Source organism: Podarcis gaigeae (genome assembly GCF_964106915.1).
Source record: "Podarcis gaigeae genome assembly, chromosome: 8".
Lineage (NCBI taxonomy): Eukaryota > Metazoa > Chordata > Lepidosauria > Squamata > Lacertidae > Podarcis > Podarcis gaigeae.
In genome coordinates, this window is record NC_139684.1 from 85,912,009 (window position 1) to 85,928,372 (window position 16,364).

Sequence of the window (16,364 nt, forward strand, 5' to 3'; positions counted from 1 at the left end):
GCCGAAGGCGGCAACGGCGGCGCTGCTCCTCGTCCTCGGTCTCGCGGCCCTGCAGCCTCGTCTTGCCGGGCTCCGCCTCGCTCCGCGCTTGCGCGCACCGCCCCGGCCGCCTCCGCCCCTCCCCCTCCTTCCTGCATGCGTGGGCCCGGCGGGGGGCGGGGTTTCCGGGAGCGCGGGCGCCGTCGGGCCTGACGCGGCGGCGAGGATGAGGATGGCGGCCCTGAGGGGGCGCCGGTAGCGGCGGCGGCGGAGGAGCCAGGTAGGCCGCGCCCCCCCCCCTGCCCTCAGTGGTATCGCCCGGAGAGACGCAGGCGCGAACGCGGGGCACTGTGGGAGGCGAGGGAGAGGGGGAGCGCGGGGCAGAACTATCGGGCGGGGGGGGACGTGGGAGCGAACCATGGGCGCGGGGGGAGCGGAGGCGGGCGGGGCCTGCGCGGAAGGCCGAGCGGGGCGGGGGGGGCCCTGCCTGGGGGGAGGAGGGGGAGGCAGGGCGCCCCTCCCCCAACTCGCGGCCTCGCTGCCCGCCCGCCCTTCGGCCCTGGGAGGCAGGCTTGCACGCGGAACCGCAGGGTGGGGCGGGAACCCCAGGGGTCATCTAGCTCAGCCGCGCTCCTCGGCAGCCGAAGCATCCCCGGCAGGCGGCCACTACGCCTAGAATTGCGGAATCGGAATCGGAAGAGTAGAGCTGGGAGGCGTTCCCAGGGGTCATCTAGTCGTACCCTATGCTAGGCGGCCATCACAACCGAAGCATCCCATGCAGATGGCCCCTGCACCCCTCTGGAATCGCAGAATCGGAAGAGTAGAGCTGGGAGGGGTTCCCAGGGGTCATCTAGTCGTACCCCTATGCTAGGCGGCCATCACAACCATGCAGATGGCCCCTGAGAGAAGGGTAGAGCTGGGAGGGGTTGCCCAGGGGTAGTCTAGCCCAACCCCCTGCAGTGCAGGAGTGACAGCTAAAGAATAGGCAACTGAGGCTTCCCACTCCGCCCACCATGCTCAATTGGGTGCCCCCTACAGAGAGAGTCTGTTCCACTGAGTCGCTGCCTCTGGGCTGGGTCTCCAGATGCCAGCCGAGGAGGCCCCTTTGCTGCCACCCCTCACCACCACCACCCCCGGTCACACAGCTGCTTATGGGATGGTATTGCAGCAGTTCTGGCCGGCTGGCACTGCCCTGCTTCAGGTGAGCCGCTCAAGACACAAATTGCACTGCAAGGGGGTTGGGCTGGATGACCCTTGGAGGTCCCCTCAACTCTAGGGCTCTGTGGAATTGCCTTCCTAAGGGTGCTGCTGCCACCTGAATGGCAACCTAGGGCCTGTTTGGTCTCAACTCCACGCACCAAACTGATTTTTTGGGTGGGGGGGGGCAGTGCTGGGTAGGCTATCTTGACACCTTTGCTTGCTTCTTATGGGCAGTGCTACTGGCTTCCTACTATTCTTCCAAGTTGCTCATGCATATGTGGAGAAGGTATCCCATTTCTTCCTTCAGATGCTCCCTCATGGCCAGCTGATGATAAAAAGGGAGCCATAGGCTAGGCAGATGCTCCTGGTCACACCCAGCAAGGTATCAGCTCCAGTCAGTATTGCCTAGGGGTTAGAGCTGGGCTAGGAACTGTGTGTCCAGGGTTCAAGTCCCCATTTGGCCATAAAACTCACTGGGCGTGACCTTGGGCCAGTCTGTTAGCCTAACCTACCTCGCAGGGTGGTTGTGGGGATAGAACAGGGAGGGAGAGCTGTTTGGCAGATGCAGCCCAGCCAAGCAATTGGTGGAGGAGAAAGGGGATGAGGAAGGGTGTGTGTTTACGTACTGGTGGCGATCCCACCCAATGCTCTCTTAAGCACACCTGTATGATGCCAGGAGATGCCAAGAGCTGGTCCTCCTTGCCAGAAGCTGCATTTGGGTTGCCCTTGTGGCAAGGCTGCACCTCAGAGCTGCAATCTAGCACCAAGGTGCGAGGAGCTTGGGGTTTTGTTTTGAAGGGGCCTTGCTTTGGAAACCACCCCCTGTGTTTGGGGGAATCCACAGGGGCTGCTGGGGCTGGATGTCAGCTGACGTGCTAACCGCTGGGTCGCTGCTCTGCTCTGCGCCTTGTTTTGGGCCCTTCTCTTGACACATCACCCACATTCGCTGCCCTTTTCAGTCTGGTTTCTTTGGTCTGTTGGCCTTTGGATGTTGTTGATCTTGGGCCACAGCACACACGGTTATGACTCATGTTGGTTCCCTTCTGTTTCTTCGTTTGCATTTGAATGTGTTTGTAGGATAGTCCTGAGAAACTGGCACTCTTTGGCACTAGAGCAACAGACCTCGGGGGTGGTTTTGGGGGGACTGAGGCATGCTAATCCTGCCAGTCCCAGGCTTTGGGTGCTTGCCAGCCTTCCCGGAGAGGTATTGTCCCCTTAGCTGAAGACCACATTCCAGACTAGAGCATGCGGCGCACAGCACGCGGGAATGGTGCTAGACTTTTGCCCGTTGCATAGGGGAGAGGGTTTGCCTCCCTCGTGGAGGTCGGGAGCACATGAATCTACAGCTGGGGCCTTGGCTCTTTCAGATCACATTTTCTGCACTTGGGCAGGCAGCAGGCTTCCAGCACGGTTACCAGGCCCCCCTCGTCCTCTGCTACATGTTTCAGTCCACCTTGCAGTGACACCTGAGTGCTGGGCGTTTCAGGACGTATAACTCGTGTGTTCTGGCTCCTGTGCATAGAAGCCCCCTGCCTTCTGCTCCTTGGGCCTCAATCCCTTCACCTGGATCTCTCAATTGTGTGGGGTTTGCACGAAGGAGCAGGGTGTTCTTGTGAAGGCCCCAGCAGGCCACTAAAAATAACTCAAGAGTCTCTGCTCGACATTTAGGAAATGTGCCGGCTGGCGGGCAGGCTTGTTGCTCCCGGACGGTGTGCTCACTTCCTCCTGCACGGCCTGCCCTGGGATGTAGCAATGGCCGGACTTGAAATTCCACTCTCGGGAAGAGAGATCTTGAAGAGGGGAGCATCCGCTTTAGATGCCTTCCTGGAAGAACGAACGGTGGGAGGACAGGGTCCTGGTGGAATGTGCGGTGGTTTTCCTTTCTGTAATAAAATATATATATATATTGTGAAGAAGCTGAATAAGTTTGATGGAGAGTAAATAAATTGCGTATTACACAGCCACAGGATTTAGGAAAAGGAGGAAGATTCCACAAGAGAGAAATGGGTCATTGGTGTGTAGGCTTTGCAGAGGAACCGCATGTGTGGGGAGAGGGAGGGGTCAGCTGTTTCTGTCTCCCCCCCAGAGACAGCTTTGCCCCTTGGTGGTGTCGAGGTTCGGGGTATTGGGCCATGACTCTCTTGTTCCTCCAGCTCTTGCCCCCCTTTGGAGACACTTGAACCCATTTTGTAAATTTGGGTAAGAAGGAAAGTTCTCGTGGCCTGAAAGTAGTAAATCTGCTCTGCTTTAAGCCTTGAGCCGGTCAGTGCACCAAAATTACAAAAGCTTTGAAAGAATGAAAAGCATTCAAATGCAAAAGCTCAGATGCAAACTGTTGCCTTCACAGGTTTTGGGGCTCCTCCTAACTGTTCCCTGGGCCTGTTTGTCAAATGCTTTCCCCACCTGTTTGTTGTTAATCTTAGCAGCTCACAAATTAATGTTGACTGTGAAAAGTGCAGTTTCTTTTCCTAAACATCTTCATGTCCCCTCAGCAGGTTAAGCAGTGTTTAACTTCTTAGAATAGAGGGGTGTCTGTCTGAAGGCTGGGTACTCTGCTTGCGCCCAGAGAAGCTGCCCTGGCTTGGCTCTTAGCGCCTCCCCTCTGGATCCCTGTTATGGTCTTTGCATCCTTGTGAAAAGAACAAATTACTTGCATTGCGCAAAACCAAAAGGAGCCCTTCCTCTTCCTTTCCTTCATCACCTACCTTCCTGGTGGTTGCTCTAAAGGCCAGAGATCCTGAGGCAGTCCACACTCTGGAGAAGTTCCTCCACAGAACTTGCCTTCTCCCTTTCTCTCTCACCCTCTGGCTTTTCCCCACCCCTGAGGATCATCTCGTCCAACCCTCTACATGTAGGAATATGCAGCTGTACCATACGGAGATTGAACCTGCGTTAGCAATTTACTACCTACCTGCTTTCAAATCATATTTTTTTTTATGGTGACAGCAAGGAATTGACCATTATAATTGATTGATTGTTTTTTAATATAGGACTATGGGCTGCATGAAGTGCTATTCCTCCTCAGAGTAGACCCACTGTGATTAATGAACATGGTTAATGGAGGTTCATTAATTTCAAAGGGCCTACTCAGAGTAGGACAAGCATTGGCTGCCACCCTGCATGTTATAGATCAGGCATGTCCAACAGGTTGGTTGATTTACCTGCCGATCGCAGGTGTGTCCCTGATGTCGATTGCGGTAATAAGTAAAGTGAAAGTGATTGCCTGGGTGTTCCTTATCCATCCCCCCAAAAAGCTCAACAACTTTGGTCAACCATCTTCCTTTAAAAAAAGGTAGATCACAGCCAATTTTTCTATACATACTGGGAGTAGATCGCAGTCTCTTGGGAGTTGGACGAACCTGTTGTAGATTGCAGGACCCCTTATACAGCCTTAATCCCAGCTGTTACAAAGGTTTTACAACAGGGCTGGGGGGTGGGATGAGGGAGGCATCTGTTGGCTTTCCAAATATGGACTCCCATCTCCCATTGGCTTAAGCCACCATGGCCAGTGGTCAGGAATGATGGGAGTTGTAGTCAGCCAACACCTGTGTCCCTCTCAGGCAGCTGCGTCCCCTCTTCCCTTAACTCCAATCAGTACCTCTCCCTTCCCTCTCTATCTCACTCGGTGTGTTTTTCCTCTTCCTGGGGACCAGCCCCCCTCTTCCTCCCCCCTCCTGTTCCACAGGGTCACATCCTGGAGTGCGTAAACAACTCTGGTGCTCGCAGTATCTGAGTCACACATGCTCTGCAAGTCAACAAGTCTCTCTTTCCCCCCCCCACTGCCTGCCCTCCCTCCCTCCCTGTGGGGTGAGCGTTGCTGCTCTTCTGTGTTCAACCAGGGAGAGGAATTGGGATTAGGTCCCTTCCTCTCTCTGCAGCAGCAGCAACAACAGCAGCAGCTGTGGCTTGGTGGCCTGGGATGGGGAAGCAGCCCAACAGCCTATGTGGTAGGGAACAGGTGTACAAAATGGGGGGGGGAGAGACCAGACACCCTCTCTGAGGGGTGCGCTCATGTGTGTGCGCCTCTCCAGGGAATCGTAGAATCTTAGAGTTGGAAGGGACACCCAGGGTCATCTAGTCCAACCCCGTGCAATGCAGGAATCTCTGCTAAAGCATCCCTGACAGGCGGCCACCCAAATTCTGCTTTAAAGCCTCCAAGAAAGGAGAGTTCACCACCTCTCGTGGGGGTCTGTTCCACTGCTGAACAGCTCTTCGTGTCAGAAAGTTTTTCCAAATGTTTAGTTGGAATCTCCTTTCTTGTAACTTGAAGCCATGGGTTCGAGTCCGACCCTCCAGAGCAGGAGAAAACAAGCTTGCTCCCTCTTCCATGTAACAACCCTTAAGGTATTTGAAGATGGCTCTCCTATCTCCTCTCGGTCTCCTCTTCTCCAGGCTAAACATACCCAGCTCCTTCAACCGTTCCTCATCAGGCTTGGCTTCCTGACCCTTGATCATCTTGGTTGCCCTCCTCTACACACCTTCCAGCTTGTCAACATCTTTCTTAATTTTTTTTTAAAGAATATTTATTAAGGTTTTACAGAGTCATAAATACAAAAATACATAGTAAAACAAAAAAAAGAAAAAACTCTCATACAGAAATACAAAATACAGAAAACAAGAAAAATGGGGGGGGGAAGTTAAAACAAATCCATTTCTTATAACTTTAAACTCATTAGCTTGTTTCCTTGACCTCCTCACACCTCCCCTCTTTGTATTCCCACTAATATAATCAAATCAGCAAATCCTTACCCTCTTTCATTTATCTTAACTCTATATCTTAACATATTATAACTATGTTTTCACCCATTATCAATTCATTTTTGCGTACTCTTTTTAACTTTGTTGCTAATGCCACTTATTTTCAATCCAGCATCATTTTAACATTCATTAATTTTACAGTGTTTCTGCAGGTAGTCTTTAAATTTCTTCCAATCTTCTTCCACCAGCTCCTCTCCCAGGTCTCGGATTCTGCCAGTCATTTCCGCTAATTCCATATAGTCCATCACCTTCATCTGCCACTCTTCCATCAACATCTTTCTTAAATTGTATTACCCTTAATTGGACACAATATTCCAAGTGTGGTCTGACCAAGGCAGAAGAGAGTGGGACTGTTACTTCCCTTGAGTTGGACACTAGACTTCTGTTGATGCAGCCTAGAATAGCATTAGCATTTTTTGGTGCTGCATCACACTGTTGACTCATGTTCAGCTTGTGGTCCACCAAGACCCCTAGATCCTTTTCACATGTACTGCTAGTAAGCGAGGTGCCCCCCATCCTTTATTTGTGCACCTAGTTCTTCCTGCTTAAGTGCAGAACCTTACATTTCTCCCTATTGAAATGCATTTTGTTAGCTTGCGTCCAGTTCACCAGTCTGTTAAGGTCATTTTGAATTCTGATTCTGTCTTCTGCAGAATTAGCTACCCCTCCCAATTTGGTGTCATCTGCAAATTTGATGAGCATCCCCTCAATTCCTTCATCCAAGTCATTTATAAAGATGTCAAACAACAGCGGGCCCAGGACAGAACCCTGTGACACCCCACTTGTCACTTTTCCCCAGGTTGACAAGAAACCATTAATGCGAACTCTTTTGCTTCGGTCATTCAACCAGCTACAAATCCACTTAACATTTTCCTCGTTCAACCCACATTTTACCAGCTTCCTCACAAAAATATCATAGAGGACTTTGTCAAAAGCCTTACTGAAATCAAGATACACTATGTCCACAGCATTTCCCTGATCCACCAAGTTTGTAATTCCATCAAAAACGGAAATCAGATTGGTCTGATGTGACTTATTTTTGAGAAACCCGTGCTGGGTCCTAGTGATCACAGCATCCTTTTCTAAATGCTCACAGACCAACTGATTAACTCTCTGTTCTAGGACCTCCCCTGGTATCGATGTCAAGCTCACCGGTCGGTAGTTACCTGGGTTTTCTTTCTCCCACTTTTTGAAGGTGGGGACAGCATTCGCCCACCTCCAGTCTGTAGGGACCTCACCTGTTCTCCAAGAATTCTCAAAGATAATAGACAAAGGCTCTGAAATTACGGGTGAGGGGGGGTTTACCACCTCCCCCCCCCAAACACTCCTTGATCATTTTCTTGCAACCTTCGCTTGGGCAGGGAAACAGGAGGAGTTACAAGGTTGTTTTTGTTTTTTTTATAAAACACCTCTGGGTGGGGGGATTCCAGAAGCAGCATTGGGTCCTGGGGTAGGCCTGGCAGTCCCTGGGCCCCTGACCTAGACCACTGCACTGTCCTCCTCCCTGCCATGGCCTCCTGGTGACATCAGGAGCTTCATGTCATGAGATCTTCCAGGTCCCTCCTGCTTCCAGTTCTCCAGGCTGGAGCCTTGCAGGACCCCAACTTCTCTGCCTTGTCCCTTCTGCTGGAGGAGCCGGGCGAAACAGGCCAGCAAGAACTCGTTCCTGGAGAGCTGGACCCGAGTTCTCTTACTCAGTGAGAAGCAGAAGCAGGTGCAGCTCAGAACACCCCCTTGGCTTATACCCCTTCCATCCATTTCCAGAGTTTGGATCGTGTTTAAAAGCAGCAGCAACAAGCCCAGACCACTCTTTCCATTGTTTAAAACTTGCATTTCTCACTTTAACCAGCTGCCCTTTCTGCACAGAGGAGGGGTATCTTTGCCACCCATTGCCCAGGCGGGTTTTGGCTTTACAGACCAGACTCTGCATCTTGCTGCCCGTCTCCCTTTTCAGCTAAAGGTCCCGGCCACTGGGCTCCGACAGCTGTGACTGTGACAGGTGCAGTCTTACCTTTGTTGCCTAAGCTGTAGCAACCTGCAGGCTGGACTACTGCAATGCTTTATATGTAGGGCTGCCTTTGAAGAAGGTTCAGGAAACTGCAGCTGATGCAGAATTTGGCAGCCGGACAGTCTGCACATACGACACCAACTCTGGCTTGACTGCACCGCCTGCCAGTCAGTTTCCAGGCTCAATTTGAAGTGGTGGTTGTGACCTATAAAGGCCCTCAAGGACCGACCCAGACCCTGCAATCATCACCTGAAGCATTTAGTTTCCTTGCTTGCTGGCGTGGGATCTGTAAGTCCCACCTTTTCCCTGCCAAACTGTGTTCTGGCTTAATTGATCTTGCTTTGATTGCAAGGAGCTGTGGGCCACTTTCCAAGAAAAGTGTCTAGCCAGTGTGACAAACGCCATTGCCTTTTCCTGTTAAAAAGTGTTTTGTGGGGCCAGGGAGTAGCCATGCAAAATATAGGGCTTTTATTCAGGTGCTTTTGAGTGGCGCTTCTCAGTCAAAGACACAGGAGGTCCGCATGTCGCCCCCCCCCCCCCAAATCCCCATTTGCAGGCCCCTGCAATTTTCAAGAGTCTTCTGGGCTCTTTTCCACCTGCTCTCCCTTTCCCTCCGCCCTGGGCAATCTCTTTGCCACACAGTTCCACGCTGGGCACCAGCAAAGGTGGTTTTCTGGCTCCTGTTGTGGCCCTTCGGAGGCCACCTTTGCTCCCCACCCGTCTCCTCCAGCTGCTTGGGGAGCAAAGCCAGCTGGGTGGAGGGGGGTTGCAGCAAGAGGTCTGGCTCTCGCGGTTGAGCTCTTCAGGGCTCTGCCCTTTTGCCCAAATCTCTGTGCCTGCCTCCAGCAGTGGAGCTGCCGTGTCTGGATCTGGCTCCCTGTGGGGAGGGGGGGCATTTTCACTCTTACGTAAATGACTCCCAAGGCCTGTCGCAACCCCACCACCATTGCTGTCAGCCCTGGCCTCTGGAGCAACACAGAAGGCCGCCAGAGCTTTGCACAAGCACCTTCCTGGCTGGGCAGGGGGACCTCTCACTCGGTGTCAACACGCAAAAGCCAGCCTGGCATCCTTTCGCCCAGTGGGCGACCTCCATGCTCTTGCCTGGCCTCAGCTGAGCTGCGTTTGGGCCATGGGGCTCAGAGTGGGCCTGCTTCTGCCGAGTCTCGCGAGCTCCACCCTGGAAATGAGGCTGGCCTCCCTCCAGGAGGTCCAGCAAGGCCAGAGCTACAGGGTCCTCCTCGCTGGTGGTCTCTGGTGGTTCCAGGTGGCTCACCCCTTTGGCGGGCAAGCAGGAAGCTCCCTGCTGGGTCAGGCTAAAGTCCAGCGCTGTGTCCTTTGCACGGCTGTGGGGAGGCAAGTGCCCCTGGCAGGACAGAGAGGGAGCTGACCTTGGGTGATGCCCATCGGGTCTGGTGGGGGCCAAGGGGGTCCGTCCTGTTGTACAACCCTGGAACCGGGACTCTGGGGGTGCTTGATTGCTCCCTGCCCATTGAAAACCCTGCCGGCACTGAGCTGGCTGGTGAATTGGGGGTGAGGGGGAGGCACAAAGCTAGCCTTCTTCCCAGTGTACCAGGATTCTCAGTGTGGGGATTTTTGTGGCACCGAGTGAGCCTTTAAACAGGTGTTTCCACCTGTCCACCCCCCCCCCCCGATTCTGAAACAGTAGAGGCCCAGGAGGATTGTGTTGGCTGGGGCAGTTCAACCCTCACCTGTTATCTGTGACCCGCCAAGGAGGAAGGGGATTCCTTGCTTCCTGCGTCGACAGTTGGGGTCGACAGTTGGGGTGGGTGGGTGGCAAGTGGACCTGGGGGGGGGGTTGTTATACAGCAAACCACTCTTCACTTGGGCTCCTACCTTCAGAATGTCACCCAAGCATCAATGAACTGGCCCTTGGGAAAGAGGAGGGTAATGAAAGCCCCCCCCCTCCACAGTCCTAGCACCCCCCTGTACATTTGTTCAGTGCCCCACTCCCAAGTTGCATGGGGGGCAGCCCTTTCCCTGCTTCTCTGGCGGCATCTTTGGGCTAGTCTTTGAACCCCTCTCCCTCTTTAATCCCATCAGGTGCCTAGGATTAATCTTTCTCTAGCTGTTTGTTTTCACGGCTGGCCAGGGCTGCTCTCCGGTCTGAGCATGTGCAGTCGTGGCAGCTCTCAAGGGCCTCTTATCTGCTGCTGGCGGTGCCTGTTATCAGGGGGGCAGATAAGGCCAAGGGGAAGTTGCCAGCAGGTGTAAGCACCATCACGGGGATGGGGAGACCCCCATTGCCCTTGGCTTCTAATACCTCCCTAACAGGGCTGGGGGGTCCCTTAGTCACCCCAGCCTTCCCCTTCCTCTGTGTCCCATGTTGAAAGCAGCTGCATAGGCTTTCCTGGGCCCTGGAAGTGACAGCATCTGGCTTTGCAGAGCAGCTCAGTTCCCTGTCCAAAACCCCCTCCACTGAGGAGACCCGCCTTGACCTGGGCTGGGCCAGTGGCCTATCCCTGGGGATCTGGGCCTTCCCGAGGCTAGTGAGGCCCTCTGCCTCCACAGGGAGGCAGAATTAGCACCCGCTATGACTCTTGAGGGATCCACCTTGTTTGGGGAAGAAGGTTTTTGTCAGTGTGGTGCTGGGGACACTTGCAGTGGGTGGGAGGGAGGCCCTATAACTCTGTGGGAGAGGGATTCTTCACCATCCCCAGAGGTTGATGAGCCTGGGACCCACACTGCCATTGTTCTCTCCTCTCCTGCAGGTCACCAGTCCACCCGCGGCTCAGTGGGCAGAATCTAGTCCCTGTGAGCTCAACACGGCCACGTCAACATGAATGAGGTGTCGGTCGTCAAGGAGGGCTGGTTGCACAAGAGAGGTGAGCAATGTACACACACACACACACACACACACACACACACACACGAGATTTGACAGAAAGAGGGGGCTGAGAGGTTCTTGCTTTCCTGGAAGTGGGGGCCGTGCCCTGGAGGTTGCTGCACCAGGCTCTGTTATGTCTGGAGGCTTCAGTAGGGAGCCCGTCTCATAAGGCACCTACGTTGTTGGGTGTCTGTTGCTTCTGGACAGAGCTTAGCCTCCCTCCGGGTCCCTGAGGGGCCTGTTGCTTCTGCTGCTGCCCCCTCCTTTATGTTATCTCTGCATTCTTAGGTCTAAGTGCAGGTGTCCCCCTGACCGGCTCATGGAGAGAAGAGTGCTCCCCACGGCTGCCTCGCAGCTTGAGCTTCTGGGTTGGAGAAGCATCAGAGCCCAAGCTTCTGGGAAGCGTGCAAGGCTGCGCAGTGTGGGCCCCCTTGCAGTGCAAAAGAGGGGAAGCAGAATGGTCCTGGGGCTGGAGCAGCTCGCTCTGGGGGCTTTTTAGGTTAGGGGAAAGGGCAAGTATTGGGGGACGTGAGAGAGGTGCACAGAATTGTGTGTGGAGAAGGTGGGCAGAGAAGTTTTTCTCTCCCTCTCATAATATAATATTATAATAATTTATTATTTATACCCCGCCCATCTGGCTGGGTTTCCCCAGCCACTCTTCGCGGCTTCAGACCAAATATTAAAAACAATACAGCATCAGACATTTAAAACTTCTCTAAACAGGGTTGTATTCAGTTGTCTTTTAAAGATAAGATAGCTGCTTATTTCCTTCACATCTGAAGGGAGGGCGTTCCACAGGGCGGGCGCCACTACAGAGAAGGCCCTCTGCCTGGTTCCCTGTAACCTCACTTCTCACAGTGAGGGAACCGCCAGAAGGCCCTCGGCACTGAACCTCAGTGTCTGGGCTGAACAATGGGAGTGGAGATGCTCCTTCAGGTATACTGGGCCGAGGCCGTTTAGGGCTTTCAAGGTCAGCCGCAACACTTTGAATTGTGCTCGGAAACGTACTGGAAGCCAATGAAGATCTTTCAGGACCGGTGTTATATGGTCTCAGCCGCTGCTGCCAGTCACCAGTCTAGCCCATCCAGTCAAGCTGAATTTTTGGCAGATTCGGGACAGACAAAAAGAAGTCATTTTCCATACAGCAAATAGTTAAACTGTGGAACTCCCTCCCAGAGGAGGCAGCGATGCCCACCAGTGCAAATGGCTTTAAAAGAGGAGGAGACAGATTTGTGGAGGAGGACAAGGCTGTAGCAGCATCTGCTTGCCAGGGGGGCTGTGTGCTGCCTCCACACTTTGCAGGGCGCTTGCTCCAGTGGATGGGAATCTAGAGTGGGGAGAGTCCTGCTCATGGCTCCCCATTGGGGCAGCTGGCTGGCCACTGGAAGAAAAGAACACTGGACTAGATGGGCCATTGGCCTCATCCAGCCCGCTTGTCTTACGTTCTTGGGGTGCAGGAGTGCCGACTCCTTTTCACATGGTTAGACATTGCCTGCCTGACCCTTTCTGCCTGCAATTCTCTGCTGTTTGGAGGGCAGCATGGAGGGGGCCAGCATGGGCTTGGCAAGGAGGCATCCGTGGGGCACACAAGAGCAGAAGGTCTCTCCTTGTCCCTAGATGCCCCGCTCCCGGCAGTCTGTGTGCGAATGAATGAATTGATTTATTTTGGTCACTGACCAGGATCCCGGTCTGTGCAGTTTTCTTCTGCTCTCCACACTTGGTGTTGTGCTTGGTGCCCTGGACTCCTTGGCTTTTGCTAGTCCTTGTGGAAGACAGACTGTGAAATCTGGGGTGAGCAATGGGGATGTTTATTGCCAGAGCCATGACTTTCGGCACAAGCCTCTTGCTCCTGAAACCCCTCTTTGTCCCTCCACTGCAAGTCCCCTCCTTCTCCCTGCTCCCTCCATGCAGTCTCAGCTGTCCCCAGAGCTGCTTCCCACTCTGTAGGGCTGTGGCTCCAGCAAATTCCTCCTCCTGCTCCTGCAGACAAATATAGATAGCAGCTGGTGGCAGCAGCAGCCAGGTCTGCCCAGAGGCTATTTTGGTCCCTGGAGCCAGAGGAGCGGGTGGAGGGGGGTGCCTGGCCCTGCTGAGGGAAGCCCCCCTGTGCTGCCACTGGGCCCTGCTGAGGAGTGAAGGTGCCCTCGCAGCCTTGGCTTCTGCAGGCCAAAGGGGGAGCCTGGCCCTGCAAGCTGAGCACCTCCCAGAATGGCTCTTGCCAGAAGCCAAAAAAAGGTCTGGCTCTGGAGATGTTCTGGGAAGGGCAGCCCACCTCAACCCTGAGCACCGGAAATCCTCCCCGAACCCTCCAAAGTGGCCTGCAGGTGTTTTTCCAGGTGTGTCTTTAAGGAGTACAGAGTTGCCGTATTTTTCGCTCCATAAGATGCACCTGACCATAAGTTGCACCTAGTTTTTAGAGGGGGAAAGCAAGAAGAAAAATATTCTGTGCAGAGCATGTAAGCGACTCTCGCTTTTCTTGCTTTAAACCCTTCCATCCCTCCTCCCGCTTCGCTGAGAAGCCAGCAGAGCAAGAGCGATAGCTGTGCAGCGCCTCTTCTTCTGCTAGCGTCCCAGCAAAGCGGGATGAGAGATGAAAGGGAGCCCTTACAAGGGAGCGCTGAGCAGAGCCTGGCAGCGGCTCTTGCTGGCCTTTTCCGGGAGGTGTGGGAAGGGACAGAGGGCAGCCCGTCAGTCCCTTCTCCCACCTCCCGGAAAAGCCCCCCAGAGCCACACACACGCTCCATGCGGCTCTTTAAAGGGAGCGCTGAGCAGAGTCTCCCGCCTGCATTCACCCCATAAGACGCACACACATTTTCCCTTATTTTTTAGGAGGGAAAAGGTGCGAAAAATACGGTAATCTATGGAACTCGTTCCTGCAGGAGCTGGTAATGGCCACCAACCTGGATTGGACAGGTCCATGGAGAAAGAGAAGGCTTGAGAACAGGATGCTAGGCTTCATGGGGCTCCTTTGGCCTCATCCAGCAGGCTGCTCATGTCCTTATGGCAGGGGTGCAGAGCCCGGCTCCGGGTGCCCTGAGGAAGCGGACGAGGGCTGGCCTTGGCCCACTCAGCTTCCATTGGCAGAGCAAGCGTTCCTTGCCAGCCTTGGAGGGGAATCTGCTGCCAGGGGCGTCAGCGCTGTTGGGTTGAAGGGCCTTTTCATAGGCAGCCTCCTGGCAGGCACTCTGCACGTGCCTCTCGCCCCCTCATGCCTCACCTTTCTGCTTCCCAGGGGAATACATCAAAACGTGGAGGCCCAGGTACTTTCTCCTGAAAAGCGATGGGTCTTTCATTGGGTACAAGGAGAAGCCGGAGACGTCAGACCACAGCCTGCCCCCTTTGAATGACTTCTCTGTGGCAGGTACGTCTTCCCCACCCTCCTACTACCCCTGCCCTCCATATTGGCAGGGACTGCGAGGCTCCCCCGGAGCTCCAGGCGGACTGCAGTTAGAACGCAGCAAAACGCCAATCCTCTCCCTTTCCTCCCATGATGCTGTGCTGGGGGCTGTACGCATGTTTTTGAGAGAGGGGGGCAAGTAGGTGAGTCTGCCGCTCCTCTTCCTTGTCCTTGGAGAAGGCCCAGCGGCCCCCTCTTCCTCCTCTTCCAGAATGCCAGCTGATGAAAGTCGAGCGGCCCCGTCCCAACACCTTCATCATCCGCTGCTTGCAGTGGACAACCGTCATCGAAAGGACGTTCCACGTCGACTCCCCCGACGAGCGGTGCGTCTGGCTTTGGAGCGGGGCACCGGATCCCACCCCACCCTGCTCTCTGGGCCCCTGGGGCAGCTCCACTCGGCCACCCCGGTTCCACCAGGGGTGGGGACCCTCGCTTGCACCCAGCCTCTGGCTGCTGGAAGGGCTTCGTCCCCGATCCCCGGGCACTGGGACTCTCCCAGCCAGGGACTGGCGCCCGCTGGCCAGCCTTTGTGCCTGGGTGTCTCGAGTGCCCTGACTTCCCCTGTGCTGCCCGCAGGGAGGAGTGGATCCGTGCCATACAGATGGTCGCCAACAGCTTGAAGAACCAGGAGCCGGAAGAGGACAGAATGGACTACAAGTGCGGCTCTCCCAGCGACAGCACAGGCGCCGAGGAGATGGAGGTGGCCGTGACCAAGACCCGGGCCAAGGCGGTAAGGAGGGGGCGGGGAGGGGGCTTCCTTCTGCTCTGGCTCAGCGGAGCAGGAGGACAAAGAGGCGGTTTCCCCGCCAGCTTCGCCATTCTTTGCCACGCTGAGTTTAACCAGGGACATGGACTCACAATGTTCAAGCTTTTCAAATGGTGAAGGTGCCTAGTCCCCTCCCTCCCGGCGGCTGATAATGGCCAACAGCAGCCCTGTGTTTTTTCCTTTAAAAATAAATAATATTTAAAAAATAAATTCTAAACAATAAAGAACAAGAAGCACCCTCGTTCTGAAACGGAAGGTGTAAAACACAAAAATTGGAATTCATGCAGGAGCAGCACACGCAATAGCCGATTTGGTGTCAAGCCAATATAACATATGGAACTATGAAAGAATGGGACAAAATAATCAAACTACGTATAATATACAGTATACCAAATCACGGTACGTGTAAAAAAAAAATGAAACAAAACGGAAATACAGTGCGCTGTTTTAAACAGCGGATGCTTTGAGATGGACTGAAGTAATAAAAGGAATTAAGCTTTAATTCTGAATATTGATATAACAATGGCGCTATTGCTAGAAGAGATGCTGTTGTTTTTCCACAGGTGAGCCTAGTTCACCGTAGAGGTGAGTGTGGGGGTGATTATGTCAGCCATGCAATAAGAATTCTGTACTCATGAAATCTATGAAGTCAACCGAAGATGTAATGAAACTCTCTCTCTTGATTAGTCCTCGTGCAAGTCTCAAAATGTTCAGACCTTCTAAACTGTGAAGGTCCTATTTTCAACCAACCCAGCCTTGTGTTTTTCCTTGTTAAAAGACCATGAATGACTTTGACTACCTGAAGCTCCTTGGGAAGGGCACTTTTGGGAAGGTCATTCTCGTGCGGGAAAAAGCCACGGGGCGCTACTACGCCATGAAGATCCTGCGCAAGGAAGTCATCATTGCCAAGGTACGGGGCCAAGCGGGGGAGGCAGGCTGCGGAGTGACTTTGACGTGGGGGGCGGAGGCGGGATTTGCATCCGGGCAAAGAGCAGGCCACGAGTCCATCATCAGATGTCCATGTGGTGTGAAATGCCGGTCAGATTCCCCTGGGGCTATGCAGAGCCCAGGGTGACTGAGCGAGGGGCAGAAGAAATGAGAGAGGGAGGGAGGGAGGGAGAGAGGCAGAAATGAGTAAGTGGTCATCCTGGGAATCATTAGAGATACACCAACCCCCCCCCCCCACACTTCCAAAGAGGGAGGTCTCTGTGCAGCCCCACAAAGAGGAGCAGTGCTGGGTGGGTGTGTCGCTTTGGTTCCCGCTGGGAATAAAATAATAATAATAATAATAATAATAGTTCATTTATTTAAACCCTACCCATTTGGCTAAGTTTCTTTTTTTAAAAAAAATTATTTATTAAAAATTTAAGAATTACAAAAAGAAAAGAAAAAGAATTAAACATAACAATAC

The 16,364-nt window shown here is 53.7% G+C and overlaps 1 protein-coding gene and 1 long non-coding RNA gene across 2 annotated transcripts in view; both read left to right on the forward strand.

The window, feature by feature from the left end:
• The window catches only part of LOC310851804, a 442,605-nt gene that overhangs the window by 147,910 nt on the left and 278,331 nt on the right, over positions 1–16,364 (forward strand). The window lies entirely within an intron of this gene.
• The window catches only part of AKT2 (AKT serine/threonine kinase 2), a 27,821-nt gene continuing 11,457 nt past the window's right edge, over positions 1–16,364 (forward strand). The window contains exons 1-6 of the mRNA XM_083754018.1: positions 1–259; positions 10,675–10,788; positions 14,023–14,151; positions 14,399–14,510; positions 14,764–14,917; positions 15,732–15,863. Of these exons, the coding sequence (XP_083610144.1) occupies positions 10,743–10,788; positions 14,023–14,151; positions 14,399–14,510; positions 14,764–14,917; positions 15,732–15,863 (573 nt within the window). The 5' untranslated portion in view covers positions 1–259; positions 10,675–10,742. The remainder of the gene's footprint in view (positions 260–10,674; positions 10,789–14,022; positions 14,152–14,398; positions 14,511–14,763; positions 14,918–15,731; positions 15,864–16,364) is intronic.